Below are 24,008 nucleotides of genomic sequence, written 5' to 3' on the forward strand. Positions count from 1 at the left end.
GGGTGAATAAGTGAACACATTTACACTCATGTCCTTTGAAGGAAATTCTCATTGGCCCCTGGAAATCTGATGCACTCTGGGACAGAATGGGGCAGACTGACAATTGAAACAGAAAATTTGTCTCAATTTTGACACAGTCTCCAGGACAAAAAAAGGCACATGGCTATAATGTACACATCACACCATATCTCAGTCTCTGCTAATTTTTATGCCATTTATTCCCAGCTGAGTCAAGTACAGCATGAGGAGGGAGAACCAGAGTGGCATGTCTGAGTTCCTCCTCCTGGGTCTCCCCATCCAGCCAGAGCAGCAGGCTGTGTTCTTTGCCCTGTTCCTGGGCAAGTACCTGACCACAGTGCTGGGGAACCTGCTCATCATCCTGCTCATCAGGCAGGACCCTCACCTCCACACCCCCATGTACTTCTTCGTCAGCCACTTGGCCTTCTCTGATGTCTCTTTCTCATGTGTAACCCTCCCAAAAATGCTCCTAAATATGCAGACGCAGCAACAATCCATCTCCTATGGGTGGTGCATTACTCAGATGTATTTTTTCTTATTTTCTTTTTAAATTTTTTTTAATTTTTTCTATTTTCCCACTGTACAGCAAGGGGGTCAGGTTATCCTTACATGTATACATTACAATTACATTTTTCCCCCACCCTTTCTTCTGTTGCAACATGAGTATCTAGACAAAGTTCTCAATGCTATTCAGCAGGATCTCCTTGTAAATCTATTCTAAGTTGTGTGTGATAAGCCCATGCTCCCGATCCCTCCCAGTCCCTCCCCCTCCCATCAGGCAGCTACAAGTCTCTTCTCCAAGTCCATGATTTTCTTTTCTAAGGAGATGTTCATTTGTGCTGGATATTAGATTCCAGGTATAAGTGATATCATATGGTATTTGTCTTTGTCTTTCTGGCTCATTTCACTCAGTATGAGATTCTCTAGTTCCATCCATGTTGCTGCAAATGGCAATATGTCATTGTTTTTGATGGCTGAGTAGTATTCCATTGTGTATATATACCACATCTTCCAAATCCAATCATCTGTCGATGGACATTTGGGTTGTTTCCATGTCTTGGCTATTGTGAATAGTGCTGCAATGAACATGCAGGTGCACGTGTGTCTTTTAAGTAGAGTTTTGTCCAGATAGATGCCCAAGAGTGGGATTGCGGGGTCATATGGAAGTTCTATGTATAGACTTCTAAGGTATCTCCAAACTGTTCTCCATACTTTTCATTTGTCTTGACAATTTGCTTCTTGCGGTGATGGCCTGTGACAGGTATGTGGCCATTTGTCAGCTTCTCCACTACAGAACCATCATGAGAGATGGCTTTTGTGTCTTACTGGTAGTTGGATCCTGGTTCTTCTCTTGTGTCCACGCACTGTTGCACACTCTTCTTCTGTCCCGCCTGTCCTTCTGTGCTGACAATGCCATCCCCCACTTCTTTTGTGACTTTACTGCTCTTTTGAAGATGACTTGCTCAGATACCTCCATCAATGAAATAGTTATCTTTATTGAGGGGGGCCTGCTTACCTCCTTGCCACTGAGTGCTATTTTGGGCTCATATGTCCATATTGCGGCCAGCATCCTGAGGGTCTCCTCCATGAAGAGAATCTGCAAAGCCTTGTCCACCTATGGCTGCCACCTCTTTGTGGTGTTTTTGTACTAAGGGACTATTGCCATGACTTACTTCTTCCCTTCAGCAAATAATTCCAATGTCAAAGGTATAATTGCTTCAGTTATTTATACTGTGGTGGCACCCATGTTAAACACTTTCATCTATAGCCTGAGGAACAGAGACATGAAATTGGCTCTGGGGATACTTTATAGGAGGGGGATTATTTTTGCCATGTAAGAGCTACCCACTCATATTTTTAATTTTCCAAGTGACACTTCCAGAGATATGTCCTTGAAAAATTGTGCAGGCAACTGTGTAGATTGAAACTGGCCAATGCTTTGCAGCCTTTCCTTGCAAGTGTGGAGTTTATTTCCCTACCCACTGAATCTGGGCAGGACTTGTGACTTAAAAATTTTGACTAGAAGATTTAGTGAAAGTGATGTGGTGAGAGTTCCAAGCCTAGGTAGATTGTGTCCTGCTACTCTCAGAACTCTGTGACCACCAAGTGAACTAGTCCAGGATGGGCTGTGTGAAGCTCTAGTTCCACATGGCAAACCAAGCTTCTCCAGCAAACAATCACCAGCTCCCAGGTGACCTGGTAGGTGTTTGCAGAGGCATGAGTGAGCCCTTGATGAGATCAGCTGAAGCCAGACAAAAAGCACCATCTACCTGATCACAGTTCCAGCCCCAATTTCCAGCCCATGGAAATGTCATACAACGAAGGGGTTGTTGTGTAAGCCACGAAGTTTTGGGATGGTTTGTTATGCAGCAAAATCTAACTGATATATTTACTGCCCTTGTCTCTGGTACCCTCAGACTTTCCTTGATTTTCATGGTCCCTCCCCCTTTTTAGTCTTCTGCTTTGATTGTCCTGGTCTCTGCCTATTTTTCTAGAACCCACTGACTTTCAAACCTCCAATAGGTCATGGCCTCCATGACCTATTGTCTTAGCTTAAGTATATCTCTTGTACCTCATTAGTATCTAATAATCCTTCAAATATGGCATTGCCAGAAATGCTAACTTTTGTCAAGTTGATATCCTATGAGGAAATAATTATTATGTGTTTCCTCTTTGAGAAACAATCTTAGACTATGATTAGAGTTGTGAATAATATTGCATTTTGTATCAGTAATACCTCCTTACTCCTTAATTTACTGAAACTAAGCTAAAAAGATAAGAATTCTCAAGCGTGATATTTTCCTTTTCTTTAAACTATGATTTTGTGTTCCCAATGTGGCTCAGTGGTTAACAAATCTGTCTAGGAACCACGAGGTTGTGGGTTCGATCCCTGGCCTTCCTCAGTGGTTTAAGGATCTGGTTCTGCTGTGAGCTGTGGTGTAGGTTGCAGACGTGGCTTGGATCCCATGTTGCTGTGGCTCTGGCATAGGCCAGCAACTAAAGCTCCAATTCAACCCCTAGCCTGGGAACTTCCATATGCAGTGGAAGCAGCCCAAAAAATGGCAAAAAGACAAAAAAAAAACCCAAAATCAAAAAACAAAACTATGATTCCATAGAGTTTAGTTAGTATCAAGGATGGTGGAATATTGTTTTTGATAAATAAAAAGTCATCAAAGTAGCTAAGATGAAATTTAATGATAATCCATATTATATATATACATATGTAATTAAGATAGCAAGGAAGTTTTTTGTTTCTTTGTTCCCTGTCTATCATTTTCTGTAGGTGTACAATGTAAATGTTACTTAAGTTGTGATGTTGAGATTGTTCTCATTTTTAATGCAGTTGCTAGTTATATGTTGTGTCTGATTGTTTCCTAAAATCTAAATATATTGCAAAGTTTTTGGCTTTATTATTCATTCTTAAACTTGTTTCTGCCTATGACAAAAATCCAGTGGAGACGCATAGATCATTGAACCCCATTTCCAAATTCTCTTTTGCAATGTAGGATGTATTTCCAATTGGGTCTTTCTTTGTGAGGACATCCTACTTATGCCTGCTTAATTTTAGATTATTAAAATTAGTTACCTGTTGCTTCACAAACAGCAAGAACTGATCTTCAGAAAAGACAATGCTAAATGTATATATAAGTAATTCCTTCTGACAAGCATTTATTATGTGTCTACTGAGTTTATGGAAATTTGTAGAAGTGAACAAATGAGACAAAAATATTTTTCCTTTGTAGAGTATATCAGTGGGGAGAGAATAAAAATAAACACAATATGCATAAATGTCATGGTGTGTAATTGCTATAAAAAGCAGCAGTGTGAAGACATCAGGAATGATGGGGATAGGTTGCAATTTTAAGTAGTGGGGTGAAGATTGGTCTCTTCAAGAAGGTGATATTTGAAAGAATTGAAGGCACCAACAAACAGAGCCATGGGGATATTTGCAGGAAAATGATTCCAAGGCCAGAAAACAGCAACTGCAAAGCTCTGAGATGTGAAACTGTCAGTTACACTCCAGGAAATAAATAAGCAGGTGTGATGGGAGGCAGAGCGGAGAAGAGCAGTGTGAATCAATCATGACCAACAGGGAATGAGTTCCCTAAATCTTTATAATTTGAATCTCACTGTGAATTATGTGTGTAGCCCTTGGTAGCTCTTCATCAGAAGAGGAACATGATTCAGCTTTACAGGGGATAACACTGACTTCATGTAGAGAAGAGGGCTTGGTGGAAGCAGAAAGACAACCTAGGAGCTCTAGCAACTGTGCCATTAAAAGATCGATAGGCTATGATAATAGCAGAGGAAGTAGTCAATATTTGGAGAAAACTGTATTTGGTTTTAAGTCTGAACCAACAAGAGCTCCTGACACATTGAGAGAAATGTGAGAGAAAAGATAGGAATCAAGGATTCCTACATTTTGATTTGAACCGATGGAGCTGTCACTAACTACAGTGGTCATGAAATAAATGGTGTCTGCCTGTGTGAGCAGCTGAGGGTGATGAGTCTGTAAACAACAATGAGAAAATACCCAGTGTTTACTGAAGATTTACAAAATCCCAGGCAATGTTCTAAGTGCATTATGTGAAGTAATTTATACAGCTTTTTCAACTACTTTATGTTGGGGAGGGCGTTTACTGTTACTCATACTGAGTAATTTTTTCCTTAGGCTGCAGCCATGGCATAAAGCCTTTCCTGGGTCAGGGATTGGACCTTCACCACAGCAGTGACAATGCTGGATCCTTAACTGCCAGGCCACCAGGGAACTCCCTCATACTGAGCAATTTTAATGATGGAAATGGTGACTGGTGGCTTATCTAAACCAGAAGCACTGATGGAAAATCACTAGCAAATACAACCCAGAGACATGGTCAATAGATAAACATTAAAGTGTTTTCAGATACTCCATTATTTCCCCTCATGACCCAGGGGCCCAGCTCTGGACACTCTGTTGCCTTTGATAGTTTCTGGTCAATCAGAATAGCCAGACTTTTCTGTTATTTCTTTTCTCTCTCTCTTGATGTGTCCTGTTTTTGCCATTTCAGTGATTGAAGTCTATTTTCTGTTATTTCAAAATATTTTTGTATATGTATAGCAAACTCTCAAGCTAAACTAAGTGTATCTGAGACATTTTTAGATATCCTTTAATGGAGGAGAAAGCATTTGATCTTATAGCCATACCTGTAAGGCCCAAGGATACTAGCTGTAATCCTAAAATAAAGCATCACATTCTCTTTCATATAGGAGTTTTTAAAATCCATACTTATTTATAAGATTTAACTGGACCTTAAGATAGCAAAAATTAGCTTCTTTCACTGAGAGGTTCCAGATCCTCAAAGAGAGAGAAAGGATTTCCAGAAAGTTTCATCAGACTGAGGTTTTGGATAATATTATTTTATAGAGCTATACAGAACCTGTTTCTTTTTGTTTGATTGTTTTGGTCATTTAATTGCCACATCTGTGGCATATGGAAGTTCCCAGGCCATGGCCAGCCTATACCACAGCCACAGCAATGTGGGATCCAAGCCATGGTTGCTACACCATAGTTCATGGCAACACCAAATCCTTAACCCAATGAATGAGGCTGGGGATCAAACCCGCATCCTCATGGATACTAGTAGGTTTTGTTACCACTGAGCCACAATGGGAGCTCCCAGAACCTGTTTCTTGATTTACTTAAGTATAGCCAAGATGTTTTTCCTCTACAATCATTACAATTAAGTGAGGACAATTGGTACCTACCACTTACCACAGAAATACGTTTGTGTCTCCTTAATAGTTCTTGCCAGAATTATTCATATGTAATCAAGTGACCTTGTAATTACTGCACTAAAAAAAGAATGGGTCTTTGGAAATATTCATCTTTTTCCCCAGTATTCAAAACAAACCCTCATTACCTCACGTGTGATTAATAGCCGTATGTGGTAACTTACCGAGAGGGCACTCAGACACAAGTTCTGGCCATTTATTGTTCTGTCCTGTGTGCAGAATACATATGTCTAGGGACCAAGATGTGGAAGTAGGTTTGAGCTCTCTACAACAGCTCTGTGGGCTGTTGACATGAGACATAAAGATACACTTAGTGTTTATTCATATGAATCTTTTTAAAAACATCTTTAGACCAGTTTTGGGTTCACAGCAAAACTGAGAAGAATATACAGAGATTTCCCATACATTCCCTGCCCCCACAGTTGCAAAGCCTCTCCCACCATCAACATCACTTACAGAAGTGGTGCATTTGTCACCACTGATGAACCTACACTGAAAAACTACTTCACCCAAAGCCTCTAGTTTATCTTATACCTCACTCTGGATGTTGTACATTTTAGGGGTTTGGGGAAATATATAGTGACATGTATCCATCATTATAATAACATTCAGAGTATATTCACTGTCTTGGAAATTCTCTGTGATCCACCTATTCATCCTTGCCCCTGCCATAACTAATACAATTTTACTGTCTCTGTAATTTTGCCTTTTCCAGTGTCATGTGTTGGAATCATACAGTATGTAGCCTTTTCAGACTGACTACTTTCAGTTAGTAATATGCATTTAAGATTTTTACATGCCTTTTCATGACTTGATAGCTCATTTCTTTTTAGTGTTGAGTAATATTTCAGTGACTGGATGTGTCACAGTTTACAGATCCATTCACTTACTGAAGGACATCTTGATTGCTTACCATTTTTGGCAATTATGAGTACAGGTGCTATAAACATCTGTGTGTAGGTTTCTGTGTAGACACAGCTTTCAATTCCTTTGGGAAAATACTGAGGTGTGTGATCGCTGAAGTGTATAGCAAGTGTATGTGTTTAATTTTGTAAGAAACTAGCAAACATTTTCCAAAGCTATTGTACCATTTTGCATTACCACTAGCAACATATGAGAGTTTCCATTGCTCCACATCCTCATCATCATTTGGTGTTGTCAATGGTTCAGATTTTGGTCATTCTAATAGATGTGTAGTGGTATCTCATTAAGGTTTTAATTTGTACTTCCCTTATGATATATGATGTGGAGCTGCTTTCATTTGCTTCTTTGTAATATGTGTATTTTCCTGATGATTGTCTGTTAAGATCTTTGAGCCACTTAAAATCAGGCTGATTTTTTTAAATTTCCTTATCTTCTTACTATTTATGTACTTATTTATTTTCTACTGTACAGCATGGTTACCCAGTAACGCATATATGTGTACATTCTTTTTTCTCTCATTACACATTCCATCAGAAGAGAATAGAGAAAGTTCCCAGTGCTACACAGCAGAATCTCACTACAAACATATTCCAAATGAAATAGTCTGCACCTATTAATGCCAAGCTCTCAGTCCATCCCACTATCTACCCTTCCCCCTTTGGCAACCACAAGTTTAGTCTGCAAGTCCATGATTTTCTTTTCTGTCAAAAGTTTCCTTTGTGCCATGTATTAGATTCCAGATATAACTGATATAATATGGCATTTGTCTTTCTCTTTCTGACTTACTTCACTCAGCATGAGTCTCTAGTTCCATCCATGTTGCTGCAAATGGCATTACATCATTATTTTTTATGGCTGAGTAGTATTCCATTGTGTATATACACCATGTCTTCCTAATCCAATCATCTGTCAAGGGACATTTGGATTGTTTCCATGTTTTGGCTATTGTGAATAGTGCTGCAATGAACATGTGGGTGCATGTGTCTTTTAAAGTAGAGTTTTGTCTGGATAGAGGCCCAAGAGAGGGATTTCTGGGTCATATGGTAGTTCTATGTATAGATTTCTAAGGTACCTCCATACTGTTCTCCATAGTGGCTGTACCAGGTTCCATTCCCACCAACAGTGCAGTAGGGTTCCCTTTTCTCCACATCCTATCCAGGATTTGTTCTTTGTGGATTATTAATGATGGCCATTCTGACTGGTGTGTGGTGGTATCTCATGGTAGTTTTGATTTGTATTTCTCTAATAATCAGGCATGTCGAGCATTGTTTCAAGTGCCTGTTGGACATCTGTACATCTTGCTTGGAGAAATGTGTTTTCATGTCTTTTGCCCATTATTCCATTGGGTTGTTAGCTTTTTGGCTGTTGAGTTGTGTAACTTGCTTTTATATTTTAGAGATTAGGCCCTTGTCAGTTGCATCCTTTGAAATTATTTTCTCCCACTCTATAAGTTGTTTTTGTTTTCTTTTTGGTTTCCTTTGCTGTGCAAATCTTGTCAGTTTGATGAGCTCCCATTGGTTTATTTTTGCTCTTATTTCTTTGCTTTTGGAGACTGACTGGAGAAAACATTTGTAAAGTTGATGTCAGAGAATGTTTTGCCTATGTTCTCTTCCCAGGGTTTGATGGTGTATTGTCTTATATATAAGTTTTTCAGCCATTTTGAGTTTATCTATTTTTTATTTTATTTTTAAAATTTAATTTAATTTTATTTATTTTTCAACTGTATAGCAAGGGGGTCAGGTTATCCTTACATGCATACATTTTTCCCCCACCCTTTGTTCTGTTGCAACATGAATATCTAGACATAGTTCTCAGTGCTACTCAGCAGGATCTCCTTGTAAATCTATTCTAAGTTGTGTCTGATAACCCCAAGCTCCCAATCCCTCCTACTCCCTCCTCCTCCCATCAGGCAGCCACAAGTCTCTTCTCCAAGTCCATGATTTTCTTTTCTGAGGAGATGTTCATTTGTGCTGGATATTAGATTCCAGTTCTAAGTGATATCATATGGTATTTGTCTTTGTCTTTCTGGCTCATTTCACTCAGTATGAGATTCTCTAGTTCCATCCATGTTGCTGCAAATGGCAATATGTCATTCTTTTTTTATGGCTGAGTAGTATTCCATTGTGTATATATACCACTTCTTCCTAATCCAATCCTCTGTTGATGGACATTTGGGTTGTTTCCATGTCCTGGCTATTGTGAATAGTGCTGCAATGAACATGCTGGTGCATGTGTCTCTTTTAAGTAGAGTTTTATCCAGATAGATGCCCAAGAGTGGGATTGCGGGGTCATATGGAAGTTCTATGTATAGACTTCTAAGGTATCTCCAAACTGTTCTGCATAGTGGCTGTGCCAGTTTACATTCCCACCAACAGTTCAGGAGGGTTCCCTTTTCTCCACACCCATTCCAGCTCTTGTTATTTGTGGACATCTTAATGATGACCATTCTGACTGGTGTGGGGTGGTATCTCTTGGTAGTTTTGATTTGCATTTCTCTTATATTCAGCGATTTTGAGCATTTTTTCATGTGTTTGCTGGTCGTCTGTATTATTATGTGTCTTGGTGTGGGTCTATTTGGGTTCACCTTGTTTGGGGCCCTCTGTGCTTCCTATATCTTGAACTCAGTGTCCGTTATATTTGGGATGTTTCCAGTGATAATTTCTTCAAATATATTTTCCATTTCCTTATCTTTTTCTACTCCTTCTGGAATTCTTATTAAGTGTAGATTGGCCCGCTTTATATTATCCCATAGGTCTCATATTGCTTTCCTATTTTTTGATTTGCTTTTCTGTCTGCTGACATGATTGTGTGATTTCCATTATTCTATCTTCCACATCACTGATTCATTATTCTGCATTATTCATTCTGATTTTTACTGCCCTTAGTTCAGTTTGTATCTCTGCCAATGAATTTTCTAGTTTTTCTTGCCTCCTCCTTAAATTTTCTAGTTCCTTAATGAGGGTGTCTGCATTACTGTTCATATCTTCTCTTAATTCCTTCAGTATTTTCACTATTTCTCTTTTGAACTCCAGGTCTGTCAGACTGCAGAGATCTGTTTCATTGTTGACTGCTTTAGGTGTGTTCTCCTGTTGGTTTGACTGGGGGTGGTTTTTCATCTTCTTCGTCTGCTTGTTTTCTTTTTCCTGGTGGAGTTGCACTCTCTGTGGTGGGGCAGTGTTTTCCTTTTCACTGCTGTGGAATGTTTTCTGAGGGCTGGCATTGTTGGTCAGTTTTTTTTGAGGCAGTGTGGCTTTTCTGGAGTGTTGGAAGGGCTAACAGAGTCTCTGTGAAGCAAAGGAGGAGGTCATGAGGGCAGACAGGACTGTGAGATCCACACCACGATTGGAGCAGATTTCACTTGGCCAGGCAGAACTTTATCTGGTGTTTTTAGCCTGTGGGTTTCTTGCAGGGGGTTGTCAGTGTTGGGCAGCTGTTCTTCAGGGGTGCAGCACCCCCTACGGCCTGGAGCAGCTATCTGGGTTACTGAGAACCCAAGAGTCTCTTCTCTAGTGCAGCCTGACTCAGAAGGACTGCCTAAGAATGTAGGCAGATCTTTACCTGGCCTGGCCAAGCTTGTTCTAGATTTTCTGGGCTGCAGGGGCTCTTGCAGGGGCCTGGCAGTGCTGGGCAGTTGTTGTCTTGGAGTGCAGCACCCCCAAGGGCTGGAACAGCTAGCTGAGCTGCTGTGAATCCAAGAAGCTCTTTCCCAGGGCAGCCTGAGGCAGAAGGACTGAATGAGAATTAGGCAGATTTTTTCACAGCCCGGCCAAGCTTGTTCTAGCTTTTTCCAGGCTGCAGGGGCTCTTCCAGGGGGTTGGCAGAGCTGAGCAGCTATTCTGCAGGAGTGTGTCACCCCCAGAGGGCTGGAGCACCTAGCTGGGCCACTGCAAACCCAAGAGGCTCTTCCCCAGTGCAGCCCAACTCAGAAGGACTTTCTGAGAATTAGTCAGATCTTTTCACTGCCCAGCCAAGCTTGTTCTAGATTTTCTGGGGTGCAGGGGGTCCTGCAGGGGGCTGGCGGTCCTGGGCAGCTGTTCTGCAAGAGTGTGGCACCCCCAGAGGGCTGGAACAGCTAGCTGGGCCTCTGCAAACCCAAGGGGCTCTTCCCCAGGGTAGCCCAACTAGGAAGGACTTTCCAAGAATTAGGCAGATCTTTTCATGGCCCAGCCAAGCTGTTCCAGCTTTTCTGGGCTGCAGGCCTTTTCCCAGGGCCTGGCGGTGTTTGGTGCCTCTCCACGGGGGTGTAGCCCCTCCAAAGGGCAAGCAGGCCAAGGCAGGGACAGACCCTGTGGTGGCTTCAGGCAATTGTTGAGGTCAGCCCTCCCAGGTTGCAGGCAACCCCAGGTCCGGTGTGTGTAAGGGGTGGTGGGGGGTGGGGATGCACTGGGAAGCACAGCTTTCTAATAGCTGGTGGGCCAGTAAGCTCGCTGTGGAGTGGGGAGTATTCTATGTGGGCCCACCCCTTCTTCTCTCCCCTCCCCAACACTGGCACTGACCCAGCTCTTCTCCCAGGTTCCCTCTGATGTGGCTTTCCACTTTCCTGCCCTTAGCATATTGCTCCCACCCCCTGCAACACTCTGCTTTCTAGTCTCCCAGGCAGTCTCTGCCCCGTCAAGCTTGACAGACTGGTTTCTAGACCTCCCAAGCAGTCTCCACTCTTCCCCATCCCCCCAGCGCTTTCCCAGTGACTAACCTCCCAGCTCCCACCCAGGCATCTCAATTTTTGGTGACTGTGCCCATAGTTCAGATGATCTGTTTGGTTCTTGTTCTGCTTTTCAGAACTCCAACTTACTGCTACACTCTTCTCTGCATCTGGAGATTCCTCCAGTACGGTTGATATTTCTGTCGAGTAGGTGACTTTCCAGGGTGTGGAATCCCTTTCTCCTCCACAGTTCCCTTTCAGGAGCATCTGTCCAGCTCAGATTCCCCTTTTCTCACTCTCCTCTTTTCTCTTGTTTTACCTAGTAATGCCACAAACTTCTTGACGTTATTGGAGTTTAGGGTCTTCCACAAGCGATTGGTTGCTGTTCTGTGTGAGTCTTTTATCTTGTAGATGTGTTTTCTTTAGTGTGTTTGTGGGAGAGGGTGAGTGTGTCCCCCTACTCTTCCACCATCTTGACTCCTCCCCATTTTGGTTTATTTTGGTGCGTGGTGTGAGTTTGTGTTTTAGTTTCATTGATTTGCATGTATCTGTCCAGTTTTCCCAGCAATAATTGCGGAAAAGACTGTCTTTTTCCCATTTTATGTTCTTGACTCCTTTGTCAAAGATTTATTTACAATAGGTGTCTGGGTTTATTTATGGGTTCTCTTCTGTTTTATTGTTTTGTCTTTCTGTTTTGGTACCAGTACTGCACTGTCTTAATGACTTGGCTTTGTAATATTGCCTGAAGTCTGACAGAGAGAGATGCCTCCTGCTTGGTTTTTCTTCTTCAGAATTGCTTTGACAATTCTGGGTCTTTTGTGTTTCCATATAAATTTTTGGATTGTTTCTTCTAGTTCTGTGAAAATTGCAATGAATCTGTAGATTGCTTTGTGTAGTATGGCCATTTTCACAATATCAATTTTTCTAACTCAGCAGCATGGAATATCTTTCCATTTCTTTTCATCTTCTTTAATTTCCTTGATTAAAGTTTGATAATTCTTGGCATATAAGTCCTTTACCTCCTTGGTCAGGTGTATTCTGAGGTATTTGATTTTGTGGGGTGCAATTTTAAAATATATTGTATTTTTGTGTTCCTTTTCTAATATTTTATCATTAGTATACAGAAATGTGCCTGGTTTCTGAATGTTAATCTTCTATCCTGCTACTTTGCTGAATTTGTTGTTCAGTTCATGTAGTTTTGGGGTTGAGTCCTTAGGGTTTTCTATGTATAGTATCATGTCATCTGCATACAGTGACAGTTTTGCCTCTTCTCTCCCTATTTGGATGCCTTTATTTTTTTGTTTGCTGTGGCTAGGACTTCCATTAAAATGTTGAATTACAGTGGTGAGAGTGTGCATCTTTGTGTTGTTCCAGATTTTTGTGGGAAGGCATTATAATCCATTGAGGATTATATTTGCTGTGGGTTTGTCATAAATGGCTTTGGTTTTGTATATATGTTCCCACTATACCCATTTTGATAAGAGTTTTTTTTATGAATAATAAAAATTGGACTTTGTCAGATGCTTTTTATTCATCCATTGAGATGTCCATCTTGTTTTTGACTTTTCTTTTGTTAATCTGGTGTATGATGTTGATTGATTTGCATATGTTTAACCATCCTTGTGAACCTAGGATGAATCCCACCTGCTTGTGGTGTATGATTTTTTGATATGTTGTTGAATTCAGTTGTTTAAAATTTTGTTTAGAATTTTTGCATCTAAATTCATTAAAGATATTGGTCAATAGTTTTCTTTTTTGATGCTATCTTTGTCTGGTTTTGGAATTAGGGTGATTGTGGCATCATAGAATTTCTTTGGGTGTATTGCTTCTTCTTCCACCTTTTGGAAAAGTTTAAGGAGGATGGGTATAAATTCCTCTTTGTATGTTTTGTAGAATTCATCTGTAAAGCCATATAGTCCTGGACTTTTATTTGTAGGGAGTATTTTTATGACGTATTCAATTTCATTTCTAGAGATCAGTCTGTTAAGTTGATCTATTTCTTCTTGATTCAGTGTTGGCAGGCTGTAGGTCTCAAGAAAGATGTCCATTTCTTTTAGGTTGTGGAATTTGTTGGCATATAGTTGTTGGTAGTATTATTTGTTATGTTTTTTTCATATTTCTGTAGTATCTGTTGTGACTTCTTTTTCATTTATTAATTTGTTTATTCGAGTTTTTTCTCTCCTCCTTTTGGTGAGTCTAGCCAGCAGTTTGTCAATTTTGTTTACCTTTTCAAAGAATCAGCACTTGGTTTGATTGGTTTTGTCTGTTGTTTTTGAATCTCTATTTTATTGATTTCCTCTAAGATCTTTATGATTTCCTTCCTTCTGCTGATTTTAGGTTTTTCTTGTTCTTCTTTATCTAATTCATTCAGGTGGTGTGTTAAGTTGTCAATTTGAGATCTTTCTTCTTTTTTGAGGAAGGCCTGTATTGCTATGAACTTCACTCTGAACACTGCTTTTGTGGCCTCCCATTGATTTTGAGTGATTGTGTCTTCATTATCATTTGTCTTGAGATATTTTGAAATTTCCTTCTTGATTTCCTCAATGACCCACTGGTTTTTTTAGTGGCATGTTGTTTAGTCTCCATGCAATAGGTTTTTTCTCATTTCTTTTCCTGTGGTTAATTTCTAGTTTCATGCCATTGTGATCAGAGAAAATACTTGAAATAATTTCTATACTCTTAAATTTGTTGAGGTTAGCTTTGTGCCCCAGTATGTGATCAATTCTTGGGAATGTTCCATGTGTGCTTGAGAAGAAGGCATATTCTGATTTTTTGGATGTAATGCCCTGAAAAATGTCAATTGAGTCTAGCTTTTCTATTTTTTCCTTTAGAATCTCTGTTGCTTTGTTGATTTTCTGTCTAGAGGATCTCTCCATTGATGTGAGTGTGGCATTAAAGTCTCCTACTATGATTGTATTCCCATCAGTTTCTCCTTTTATGTCTGTTAATATTTGTTGAATGTATCTGTGTGCTCCTATATTAGGGGCATATATGTCGATGATTACCATGTCCTCTTCTTGAGTGGATTCTTTTTTATTTTGTCTTTTTTTTTTTGCTATTTCTTGGGCCACTCCCACGGCATATGGAGGTTCCCAGGCCGGGGTCGAATCGGAGCTGTAGCCACAGGCCTAAACCAGAGCCGCAGCAACGCAGGAACCGAGCCACGTCTGCCACCTACACCACAGCTCATGTCAACACCAGATCTTTAACCCATTAAGCAAGGGCAGGGACCAAACCTGCAACCTCATGGTTCCTAGTCGGATTCGTTAACCACTGCACCACGATGGGAACTCCCTTGAGTGGATTCTTTAACCATTAAGTAGTGTACTTCTTTGTCTTTCTTTATGGCCTTTGTTTTTAAAGTCTATTTTGTCTGATATGAGTATTGCAACTCATGCTTTCCAGTCTTTCTATTGGCATGAAACATCTTTTCCCATCTCCTTACTTGCAATGTATATCTGTCCCTCATCCTAATGTGAGTTTCTTGTAGATAGCGAATTGAAGGTTTTTGCATTGTTATCCCATCTTCCATTCTGGGTCTTTTGATTGGAGCATTCAGTCCATTGACATTTAAGGTGAATATTTTTTTTTGTCTTTTTGTCTTTTCTTGAGCTGCTCCAGTGGCATATGGAGGTTCCCAGGCCAGGGGTCCAATCAGAGCTGTAGCTGCCAGTCTACGCCAGAGCCATAGCAACATGAGTCAGAGCCACATCTGCAACCTATACCATAGCTCATGGCAAAGCCAGATCCTTAACCCACTGAGCAAGGCAGGGAATGAACCTCATGGTTCCTAGTCGGTTTTGTTAACCACTGCACCATGACTGGAACTCCTTAGGTGATTATTGATAGATATGTATTTATTGCCATTTTAAACCTTGTTTTCCAGTTGATACTATGTTTCTCTTTTCTTTCTTTTTTATTTTTTTGGTTGGATGATTTCCACTTATTTTATGTTTGAATACATTTCCTTTCAGATTTTGTGAATGCAATGTCTGGTTTTGACTTGTGGTTACCCTGTTTTTTAAGTATGTTTACCCCTTCCTATATCTGCTTGCTTTAGCCTGATAATCATATCAGCTCAAACACATCCTTAAAAAAAGAAAAGGAATCTAATTTTTCTTACTTCCCTTGCCCACATTGTATGAATTTGATGTCTTTTTTTTTTGCTTTTTCTTTTAATATCTTCATGTTTAGATCAGTATGCTGGCTTATTTAAATGACTGCTTTCCAATTGTGGTTTCCTCCATCCTAGATTTTCCCTTTTATTTTTTTTTTAAATTTAGAGAAGCCCTTTCAGTATTTCTTTCAGAATGGGTTTTGTATTGCTGTACTCTTTTAGTTTTTGTTTCTTTGGAGAAATTCTTCATTTCCCCTTCTATTTGAAATGATATTCTTGCTAGATAGAGTATTCTAGGTTACATACTTTTCTTTTCAGTGCTTTAAATATATCTTGCCACTCCCTCTTGGCCTGTAGTGTTTGTGTAGAGAAATCAGCTGATAGCCTTATTGGGGTTCCCTTATAATTAATGCTTTGCTTTTCTCGTTGCCTTTAGAATCCTCTCTTTATCTGAATTATTATTATTTTTTATTTTTCATTTTTCAATCATTTATTTATATATACATATTTTCTCCTATACATTATGTCAGTACATCTCTTGTACAGCCTTGTCAGTTTGATGAGGTCCCATTGGTGTATTTTTGCTTTTCTTTCTTTTGCTTTGGGAGACTGACCAGAGAAAACACTTGTAAGGTTGATGTCAGAGAAGGTTTTGTCTATGTTCTCTCCTGTCATTTTTATTATAATATGTCTTGTTGTGGGCCTGTTTGGGTTGAACTTGTTTGGGGCCCTCTGTGCTTCCTGTATCTTTCCTTTAGGTTTGGAAAGTTTTCAGCCATAATTTCTTCAAATATATTTTCAATCCCCTTTTCTTTTTCTTCTCCTTCTGGAATTCCTATTATGCATAGATTGGCATTCTTTGTATTATCCCATAGCTCTCTTATATTGCTTTCATCTTTTTTCATTTGGGTTTCTGTCTGCTGTCTCATTTGGGTGATTGCCATTGTTCTATCTTCCACATCACTAATTCTTTCCTCTGCATTATTCATTCTGGTCTTTATTGCCTTTAGCTCAGTTTGTGTTCTTACAAATGTATTTTAGTTTTTCTTGCCTCCTCCTTATATTTTCTAGTTCCTTTTGGAGGGAATCTGCATTCCTATTCATATCCTCTCTTAATTCCTTCAATATTTTCACTCTCTCTCTTTTGATCTCAGTATCTGTCAGACTGCAGAGGTCTGTTCCATTGTTGTCTGCTTTAGGTGAATTCTCCTGTTGCTTTACCTGGGAATGGTTTCTGAGCTTATTCATCTTGCTCATGATTTTCTGTGAATTTGGGGAAGCCAAAATGTAGTCTTGTAAGTCTATTTCTATGTAAGAATACCGCTTTGTATTTTTGGGGGTGGTTGCTATTTATTTTTGGTGTGGGAGCTTGAATGTTTGTTGTCTCTTTCTTTGGTGTGAGCAAGCTGTTATCCCCAGGATGCTCAATGTGTTTTCAGGGAGAAGGAGGCAATGGGTAGGGCCAGCAGTTAGTGCCTGGTTGTTGGGCTCTCAGCAGAAGCAAAGACCTGCAGGAAAGTGGTATAGGTTACTCCTATTTTCAGGTCCCTGGGAAGTGGCAGTGAGTGAGCTCTAGAAGGATCTGCAATGTTGCCAGTGCATTAGGCAGTAGCAGTAGCAGGGTGTGTGAGTTCCCGGGTGGGGGGTGTGTGAGAGCAACAACAGCATGTGTTTGACTGCAGTGACCTCTTCTGAGGTGATTGGAATCAAAGGCGGTGCCTGTTCAGGGACCCTGAGTGAGAGTGGGCCATGACCATCTCTAGCATCAGTGATTACTACTGTGGTTTGCCTCCACCACCTGTAGACCATGCATAAAGCGATCTGTCTTACTTAACCCACATGGGGGTGCTGCACAGGCTGCTCCTTGTTGCAGGGTCCTGGGAAGTGACAGAGATCTGGCATATGGGTACTGCCCTGAACATTCAGCAGTGGCAGCAGCAGGGCAGTTGTGTTCCCAAGGGTTTGAGAGCACCAACATTTGATTCGGTCACAATGCCTTCCTCTGTGATGCCTTGATGTGATTGGGGCTACAAATGGTGTCTCTTTACTGACCCCTAGTGGTGTTGGGCCCCTGCCACCTCTGTAGCCAGATATAACTGCAGCAGTTTCCCACTACCACCTGTAAGTCATACAAGAAGCACCTCATCCTGCTTAACCTCTACAGAATGTGCTGCATGAGGCGCTCTTAGTTGCAGGTTCCTGGGAATGGACAGTGATCAAGCATCTGGGCACTGCCCAGAATGTTTGGCAGTTGTAGCTCCAGGGCGGGTGTGCTCCCAGGGGAGCGAGAGCAATATCAGGTGGTGTTCTGCCATAGTTTCCTTCTCTGTGATGCCCTCTGAAGTGGTTAGGGCTGCAAGTGATTTTTGTTTGGATATCTCCAGGGGTGGTAGGCCACACCCTCCTCTGGAGTCAGGCATAACAGTGGTGATTTGCTCCCACCACCTGCAGGTCTAGTCCTCCATGGGCTAGCAAGTAGCTTCCCACTGCTAGGGATACCAGGTCTGCTTCAGGCTAGCAAGCAGATCCTGGCCACTGGACGGCTTTGCCTGAGATGCCCAGTCCATAGCAGGTCAGCAAGCATCTTCCCACAGGCAGGGAGGCCTGGTCTATGGCAGATGGCAAGCAGCTTCTGGCTGTGGGAGGGGGGCTGCACTGGGGATGTTCTGCCCTCTGCTAGCCTGCAGGCACACATACACACTGGGGTGCAAGTAGTTTCCTTTGGCACCCCACCCCTCCTCCTCTCCCCTCCCAAACAGTGGCACCTTGCCTCTTCTGCAGGTCCACACCTTCTCCCAGGTTCCCTCTGCTGTGGCTTTCCACTCCCCAGCCCTTAGTGTACTGCTCCCTCTGCCCTCAGTGCACCGCTCCTTATTCCCTAAGGCTGTCTCCACACTGTCAACCCTAGTTCATAACCAGGGAATGACCTCCAGAGCCTAAGTCTCAGCACCTAGGCTGTGGTTTCTGTGCCAGTGGTTCAAATGATCTGTTTATCTCTCACTCTGCTTTTCCATTCTCAGACCTGCTGCACTTTTCTCAGCGTCTTGGAGGTCCTTCCAATTCTGATGGTTTTTTTTTTTGTTGTTGTTGTTTAGATGGCTTCCCAGGGTTTGGGTTCCCTTTCTCCTTCACAGATCCCTCTCAGGAATGCTAGTCCTGTTCTGATTCCTTTTCTCTCTCTCTATTTTTCTTTTATTCTATGCAGTTATGTCAAGAGTTTCTTGCCCTTTTTGGAGGTTTAAGTTCTTCTGCCAACATTCAGTTGATGTTCTGTGTGAGCTGTTTTACATGTTGATGTGTTTGTGGGAGAGGTTGAGCATGTCCTCTTATTCTTCTGCCACCATGCCTCAGCCAATTGTTTATTTTATTTTATAAATATATTTTAATGAACTTTATTTTTTAACTTACTGAATGAATTCCATTACATTAATAGTTGTACAACAATTATCACAACCCAGTTTTTTTAGCCTTTCCATCCCAAACCCCCAGTGAATCCCCCCACCTCTCAACATGTCTCATTTGGATAGTATAAGTTTTTCAAAGTCTGTGAGTCAATATCTGTTCTGCAAAGAAACTCACTGTGTCCTTTTTTAGATTCAATATGTAGGTGATAGCATATGATGTTGGTGACTCTGTCTGGATAACTTCACTTAGCATGATAATTTCTAGGTCTATTGATGTTGTTGCAAATGACGTTATTTCTTTCCTTTTAATGGGGAAGTTATGTTCCAATGTGTATATGTACCACATATTCTTTATCCACTCCTCTGTTGATGGACATTTAGGTTGTTTCCATGTCTTGGCTATTGTATGCAGTGGTGCAATGAACACTGGAATGCATGTATCTTTTCAAGTCATAGTTATCTCTGGATAGATGCCCAGGAGTGGAATTGCTGGATCAAATGGTAATTCTATTTTTAGTTTTCTGAGAAATCTCCATAGTGTTTTCTACAGTGGTTGCACCAATTTACATTCCCAGGAACATTGAAATAGGGTTCCCCTTTCTCCACACCCTCTCCTGCATTTATTGTTTGTAGATTTTTGATGTTGGCCATTTTAGCTGTGTAAGGCAGTACCTCACAGTGGTTTTGATTTGCATTTCTCTAATTATGAGTGATGTTGAACTTCTTTTCATTTGATTTTTCTTTTCTTTGGCCATCTGTATGTCTTCTTTGAAGAATTATCTGTTTAGATCTTCTGCCCATTTCTTGATGGGCCTTTTGTTTTTTAGTATTGAGCTGCAGGAGGTGTTTATAAATTTTGGAGATTAATCCCTTGTCAGTCTCTTCATTTCCAAGTATTTCCTCCCATTCTGTGGGTCATCCTTTCATTTTGTTTAGGGGTTTCTTTGCTGTGCAGGAACTTTTAAGTTTAACTAAGTCCCATTTGTTTATTTTCATTCTTATCATCATTACTCCAAGAGGTGGATCTGAGAAGATATTACTGTGGTTTATGTCAGAGAGTGTTTGGCCTATATTTTCCTCTAAGAGTTTTATAGTATCCAGTATTATAGTTAGGTCTTTAATCCATTTCAAGTTAATTTTTGTGTATGGTGTTAAGTAGTGTTCTAATTTCATTCTTTTACATTTGGTGACCAGTTTTTCCAGCACTACTTATTGAAGGGTTATCTTTTCTCCAGTGTTTATTTTGCCTCCTTTGAGATTCCAAACAATCTTTAAAATATTTTGTTCTAATTCTGTGAAAAATATCCTTCCTTGGTAATTTGATAGGGATTGCATTGAATCGGTAGATTGCCTTGGGTAGTATAGTCGTTTTGATAATATTGATTCTTCCAGTCCCAGAGCATGGCATGACTTTGAATCTGCTTGTGTCATCTTTGATTTCTTTCATCAGCACCTTATAGTTTTCAGAGTATAAGTCTTTTTTTTCTCTTTAGGTAGGTTTATTCCTAAGTATTTTATTTATTTTGATGTGATGGTAAATGGGATCATTCCCTTAATGTCTCTTTCTGATCTTTCATTGTTAGTATATGGAAATGCAGTTGATTTCTATGGATTAATTTTGTATCCTGTGACTTTGCCAAATTCTTTGATGAGCTCTAACAGTTTTTTGGTAGCATTTGTAGGACTTTCTAGGTATAGTATCATGTCATCTGCAAATGGTGGTAGTTTTACTTCTTCCTTTCCAATTTGGATTCCTTTTATTTATTTTTCTTCTCTGATTGCCATGGCTAGGACTTCCAAAACTATGTTGAATAGTATCAGTTAGAGTGGACATCCTTGTCTTGTTCCTGATCTCAGTGGGAATTTTTTCAGTCTTTCACCATTGAGAATGAGGTTAGCTCTGGATTTTTCATATATGGCCTTTATTATGTTGAAGTAGGTTCCCTCTATGCCCACTTTCTGAAGATTTTTTTTTAATCAAAATTGATGTTAGATTTTGTCAAAGGGTTTTCCTGCATCTATTGAGAGTATCATATGGTTTTCATTCTTCAGTTTTTTAATGTGGTATATCAATCACTGATTGATTTATGGATATGGAAGAATCCTTGCATTCCTGGGATAAATCCCACTTGATTATGATGTGCAATCCTTTTAATATATTGTTGGATGCAGTTTGCTATTATTTTGTTGAGGATTTTTGCATCTCTGTTCATTGTGAAATTGGCCTGCAAATTTCTTTCTTTTTTTTTGTGGTGTCTGTCTGGTTTTGGTATCAGAGTGATGGTAGAATGAGTTTGGGAGTGTTCCTTCCTCATAGAATGAGTTTGTAAGTGTTCCTTCCTCATAGAATGAGTTCGGGAGTGTTCCTTCTCTGCAGTTTTTTTTGCAATAGTTTTAGAAGAATGGGAGTTATCTCTTCTCCAAGTGTTTGATAGAATTCTCCTGTGAAGCCATCTGGTCCTGGACTTTTGTTTATTGGAAGTTTTTAAATCACAGTTTCAATTTCAGTTCTTGTGATTAGTCCATTCATCTTTTCTATTTCATCTTGGTTTAGTCTTGGAAGATCATACTTTTCTAAGAATTTTTCCATTTAATCTAGGTTTTCCATTTTATTGGCATATAGTTGCATATAGTAGTCTTTTATGGTCCTTTGTATTTCTGTGATGTCTGTTGTGACTTCTTTTTAATTTCTAATTTTATTGATTTGAGGCCTCTCTCTTTTTTTTTGCTTGATAAGTCTGGCTAAGGGTTTATCAATTTTGATGATTTTTTCAAAGAACCAGCTTTTCATTTCATTGATATTTTCTATGGTTTTCTTTGTTTCTATTTTACTGATTTCTGCTCTGATCTTTATTATTTCTTTCCTTCTACTAACTTTGGTCTTATCTGTTCTTCTCTTTCTAGCTGTTTTAGATGTAAAGTTAGCTTTTTGGTTTGAGGTTTTTCTTGTTTCCTGAGGTGGGCTTGTATTGCTATAAACCTTCCTCTTAGAATGGCTTTTGCTGCATCCCATAGGTTTTGGAGTGTCATATCTTTGTTGTCATTTGCTTCTAGGTATTTTTAAATTTCCTCTTTGACTTCTTCAGTGAGCCATTGGTTGTTTAGTAGCATGTTGTTTGGTTCCCATGTGTTTGGGTTTTTTGAAGTATTATTGCTGTTGTTGAATTCCAGTATTATATCATTGTGTTCAGAAAAGATGCTTGATATGATTTCAATTTTCTTAAATTTACCAAGGTTGGATTTGTAGCCCAGGATGTGATCAGTCCTAGAGAATATTCCATGTGCACTTGAGAAGGATGTGTGTTCTGTTGCTTTTGGATGGAGTGTCCTTTAAATATCTATTATGTCCATCTGGTCTAATACTTCATTCAGGGCCTGTGTTTCCTTGTTGATTTTCTGTCTGGATGATCTGTCCATTGCTGTAATTGGGGTGTTAAAGTCCCTCAGTATTATTGTGTTATTGTCAGTTTCTCCTTTTAAGATTGTTTACAGTTGCCTTATGTATTGTGGTGATCCTATGTGGTGTGAATATATATTTACAATTGTTATATCTTCTTCTTGGATTGATCCTTTGATCATTATGTAATGTCCTTCTTTGTACCTTAAAATATTCTTCATTTTAATGTCTATTTTGTCTGATATGAGTATTGCTACTTCAGCTTTCGTTTGATTCCCATTTGCATGGAATATTTTATTCCATCCTCTCACTTTCAATTTGTTTTTGTCCCAAGAAATTAAGTGGATCTCTTGAAGACAGCATATATATGGATCTTGTTTTTGTGTCTATTCAGCCAGTCTATTTCTTTTAGTTGGAACATTTAATTCATTTACATTTATAGTAATTGTTCATATGTATGTTCTTATTGCCATTTTATTAATTGCTTTGGATTTGTTTTTGTTGCTCTTTTTTCTTCCCTTCTTCTCTTGTTCTCTCTTCTTGCGGCTTGATGACTATTTTTAGTGTTGTATTTGAGTTAATTTTTCTCAATTGTGTGTGCATCAATTGTGGATTTTTGGTTTGGAGCTACCCTGAAGTTTTGATATAGGAATACATATATATGATTGTTTTAAGTTGTTGTTTTCTTAACTGGAAGTGCATCTCCAGTGTCCTGCATTTGTACCCACCTCTTCTCATGATTTCTGATTTTCATAGCGTATTTGTATGTGGTTGATTTCCTACCTTTACTGTATATATGCCTTTAGTGGTAAACCTTGTCATTTGTGGTATTTTTGTTTCCTGTCGCTGTCTTTTCTTTTCTGCCTAGAGAAGTTCCTGTAGTATTTGTTGTAAAGCTGGTTTAGAGTTGCTGAATTCTCTTAGCTTTTGCTTATCTGGAAAGCTTTTGATTTCACCTTCAAATCTGAATGAGAGCCTCGTTGGGTAAAGTAATCTTGGTAGGACGTTTTTTCCTTTCATCACGTTAAATGTATTGTGCCACTCCCTTCTGGCCTGCAGGGTTTCTGCTGAAAAATCTGCCAATAACCTTATTGGGGTTCCCTTCTTTGTTGTTTGCTTATTTTCCCTAGCTGCCATCAATATTTTCTCTTTGTCTTTAATTTTGGTCAGTTTGATTAATATGTGTCTTGGAGTGTTCCTCCTTGGATTTATTTTATATGGTACTTGTGCTTCTTGGATTTGAGTGAGTGGTTCCTTTCTCATGTTAGGGAAGTTTTCAGCTATTGTCCCTTCAAATATTTTTTCTGTCCCTTTCTCTCTTCTACTCTAGCACCCTTATAATACAGATGTTGTTGCATTTAACATTGTCCAAAAATTCTCTTAGATTCTCTTCATTTCTTTTCAGCTTTTTTTTCTCTTCTCTATTCTGCATCAGTTATTTCCACTAGTCCTCCACCTCACTTATTTGTTGTTCTTCCTCCTGTATTCTGCCATTGGCTTCCTCTAAATAACTTTTTATTTCAGTTATTTTTCATCTCTGCTTGTTTAGTTTTATACCTTGTATTTCTTTGCTCAATATTTGCAGTATGTTATACATCTTTGCCTCCAGTTTATTTCCAATGTCTTGCATCATCTTCAGCATCATCAATCTAAAGTTTCTTTCATGGAAGTTGATAATCTCCAGATCACTTAGCTGTTTTTCTGAAGTTTTTTCTTTCTCCCTTATCTGAGGTA

At 39.6% G+C, this 24,008-nt stretch overlaps 1 protein-coding gene across 1 annotated transcript in view; it reads left to right on the forward strand.

Annotated features, from left to right (window-relative positions):
- The first annotated feature begins 241 nt into the window (after positions 1–241).
- The window catches only part of LOC125121357 (olfactory receptor 1J4-like), a 30,853-nt gene continuing 7,086 nt past the window's right edge, over positions 242–24,008 (forward strand). Inside the window, exons 1-2 of the mRNA XM_047769593.1 lie at positions 242–557; positions 1,231–1,411. Coding sequence (XP_047625549.1) covers positions 242–557; positions 1,231–1,411 — 497 coding nt within the window. The remainder of the gene's footprint in view (positions 558–1,230; positions 1,412–24,008) is intronic.

The sequence above is a fragment of the Phacochoerus africanus genome, chromosome 2, assembly GCF_016906955.1.
Source record: "Phacochoerus africanus isolate WHEZ1 chromosome 2, ROS_Pafr_v1, whole genome shotgun sequence".
NCBI classification, from domain to species: domain Eukaryota; kingdom Metazoa; phylum Chordata; class Mammalia; order Artiodactyla; family Suidae; genus Phacochoerus; species Phacochoerus africanus.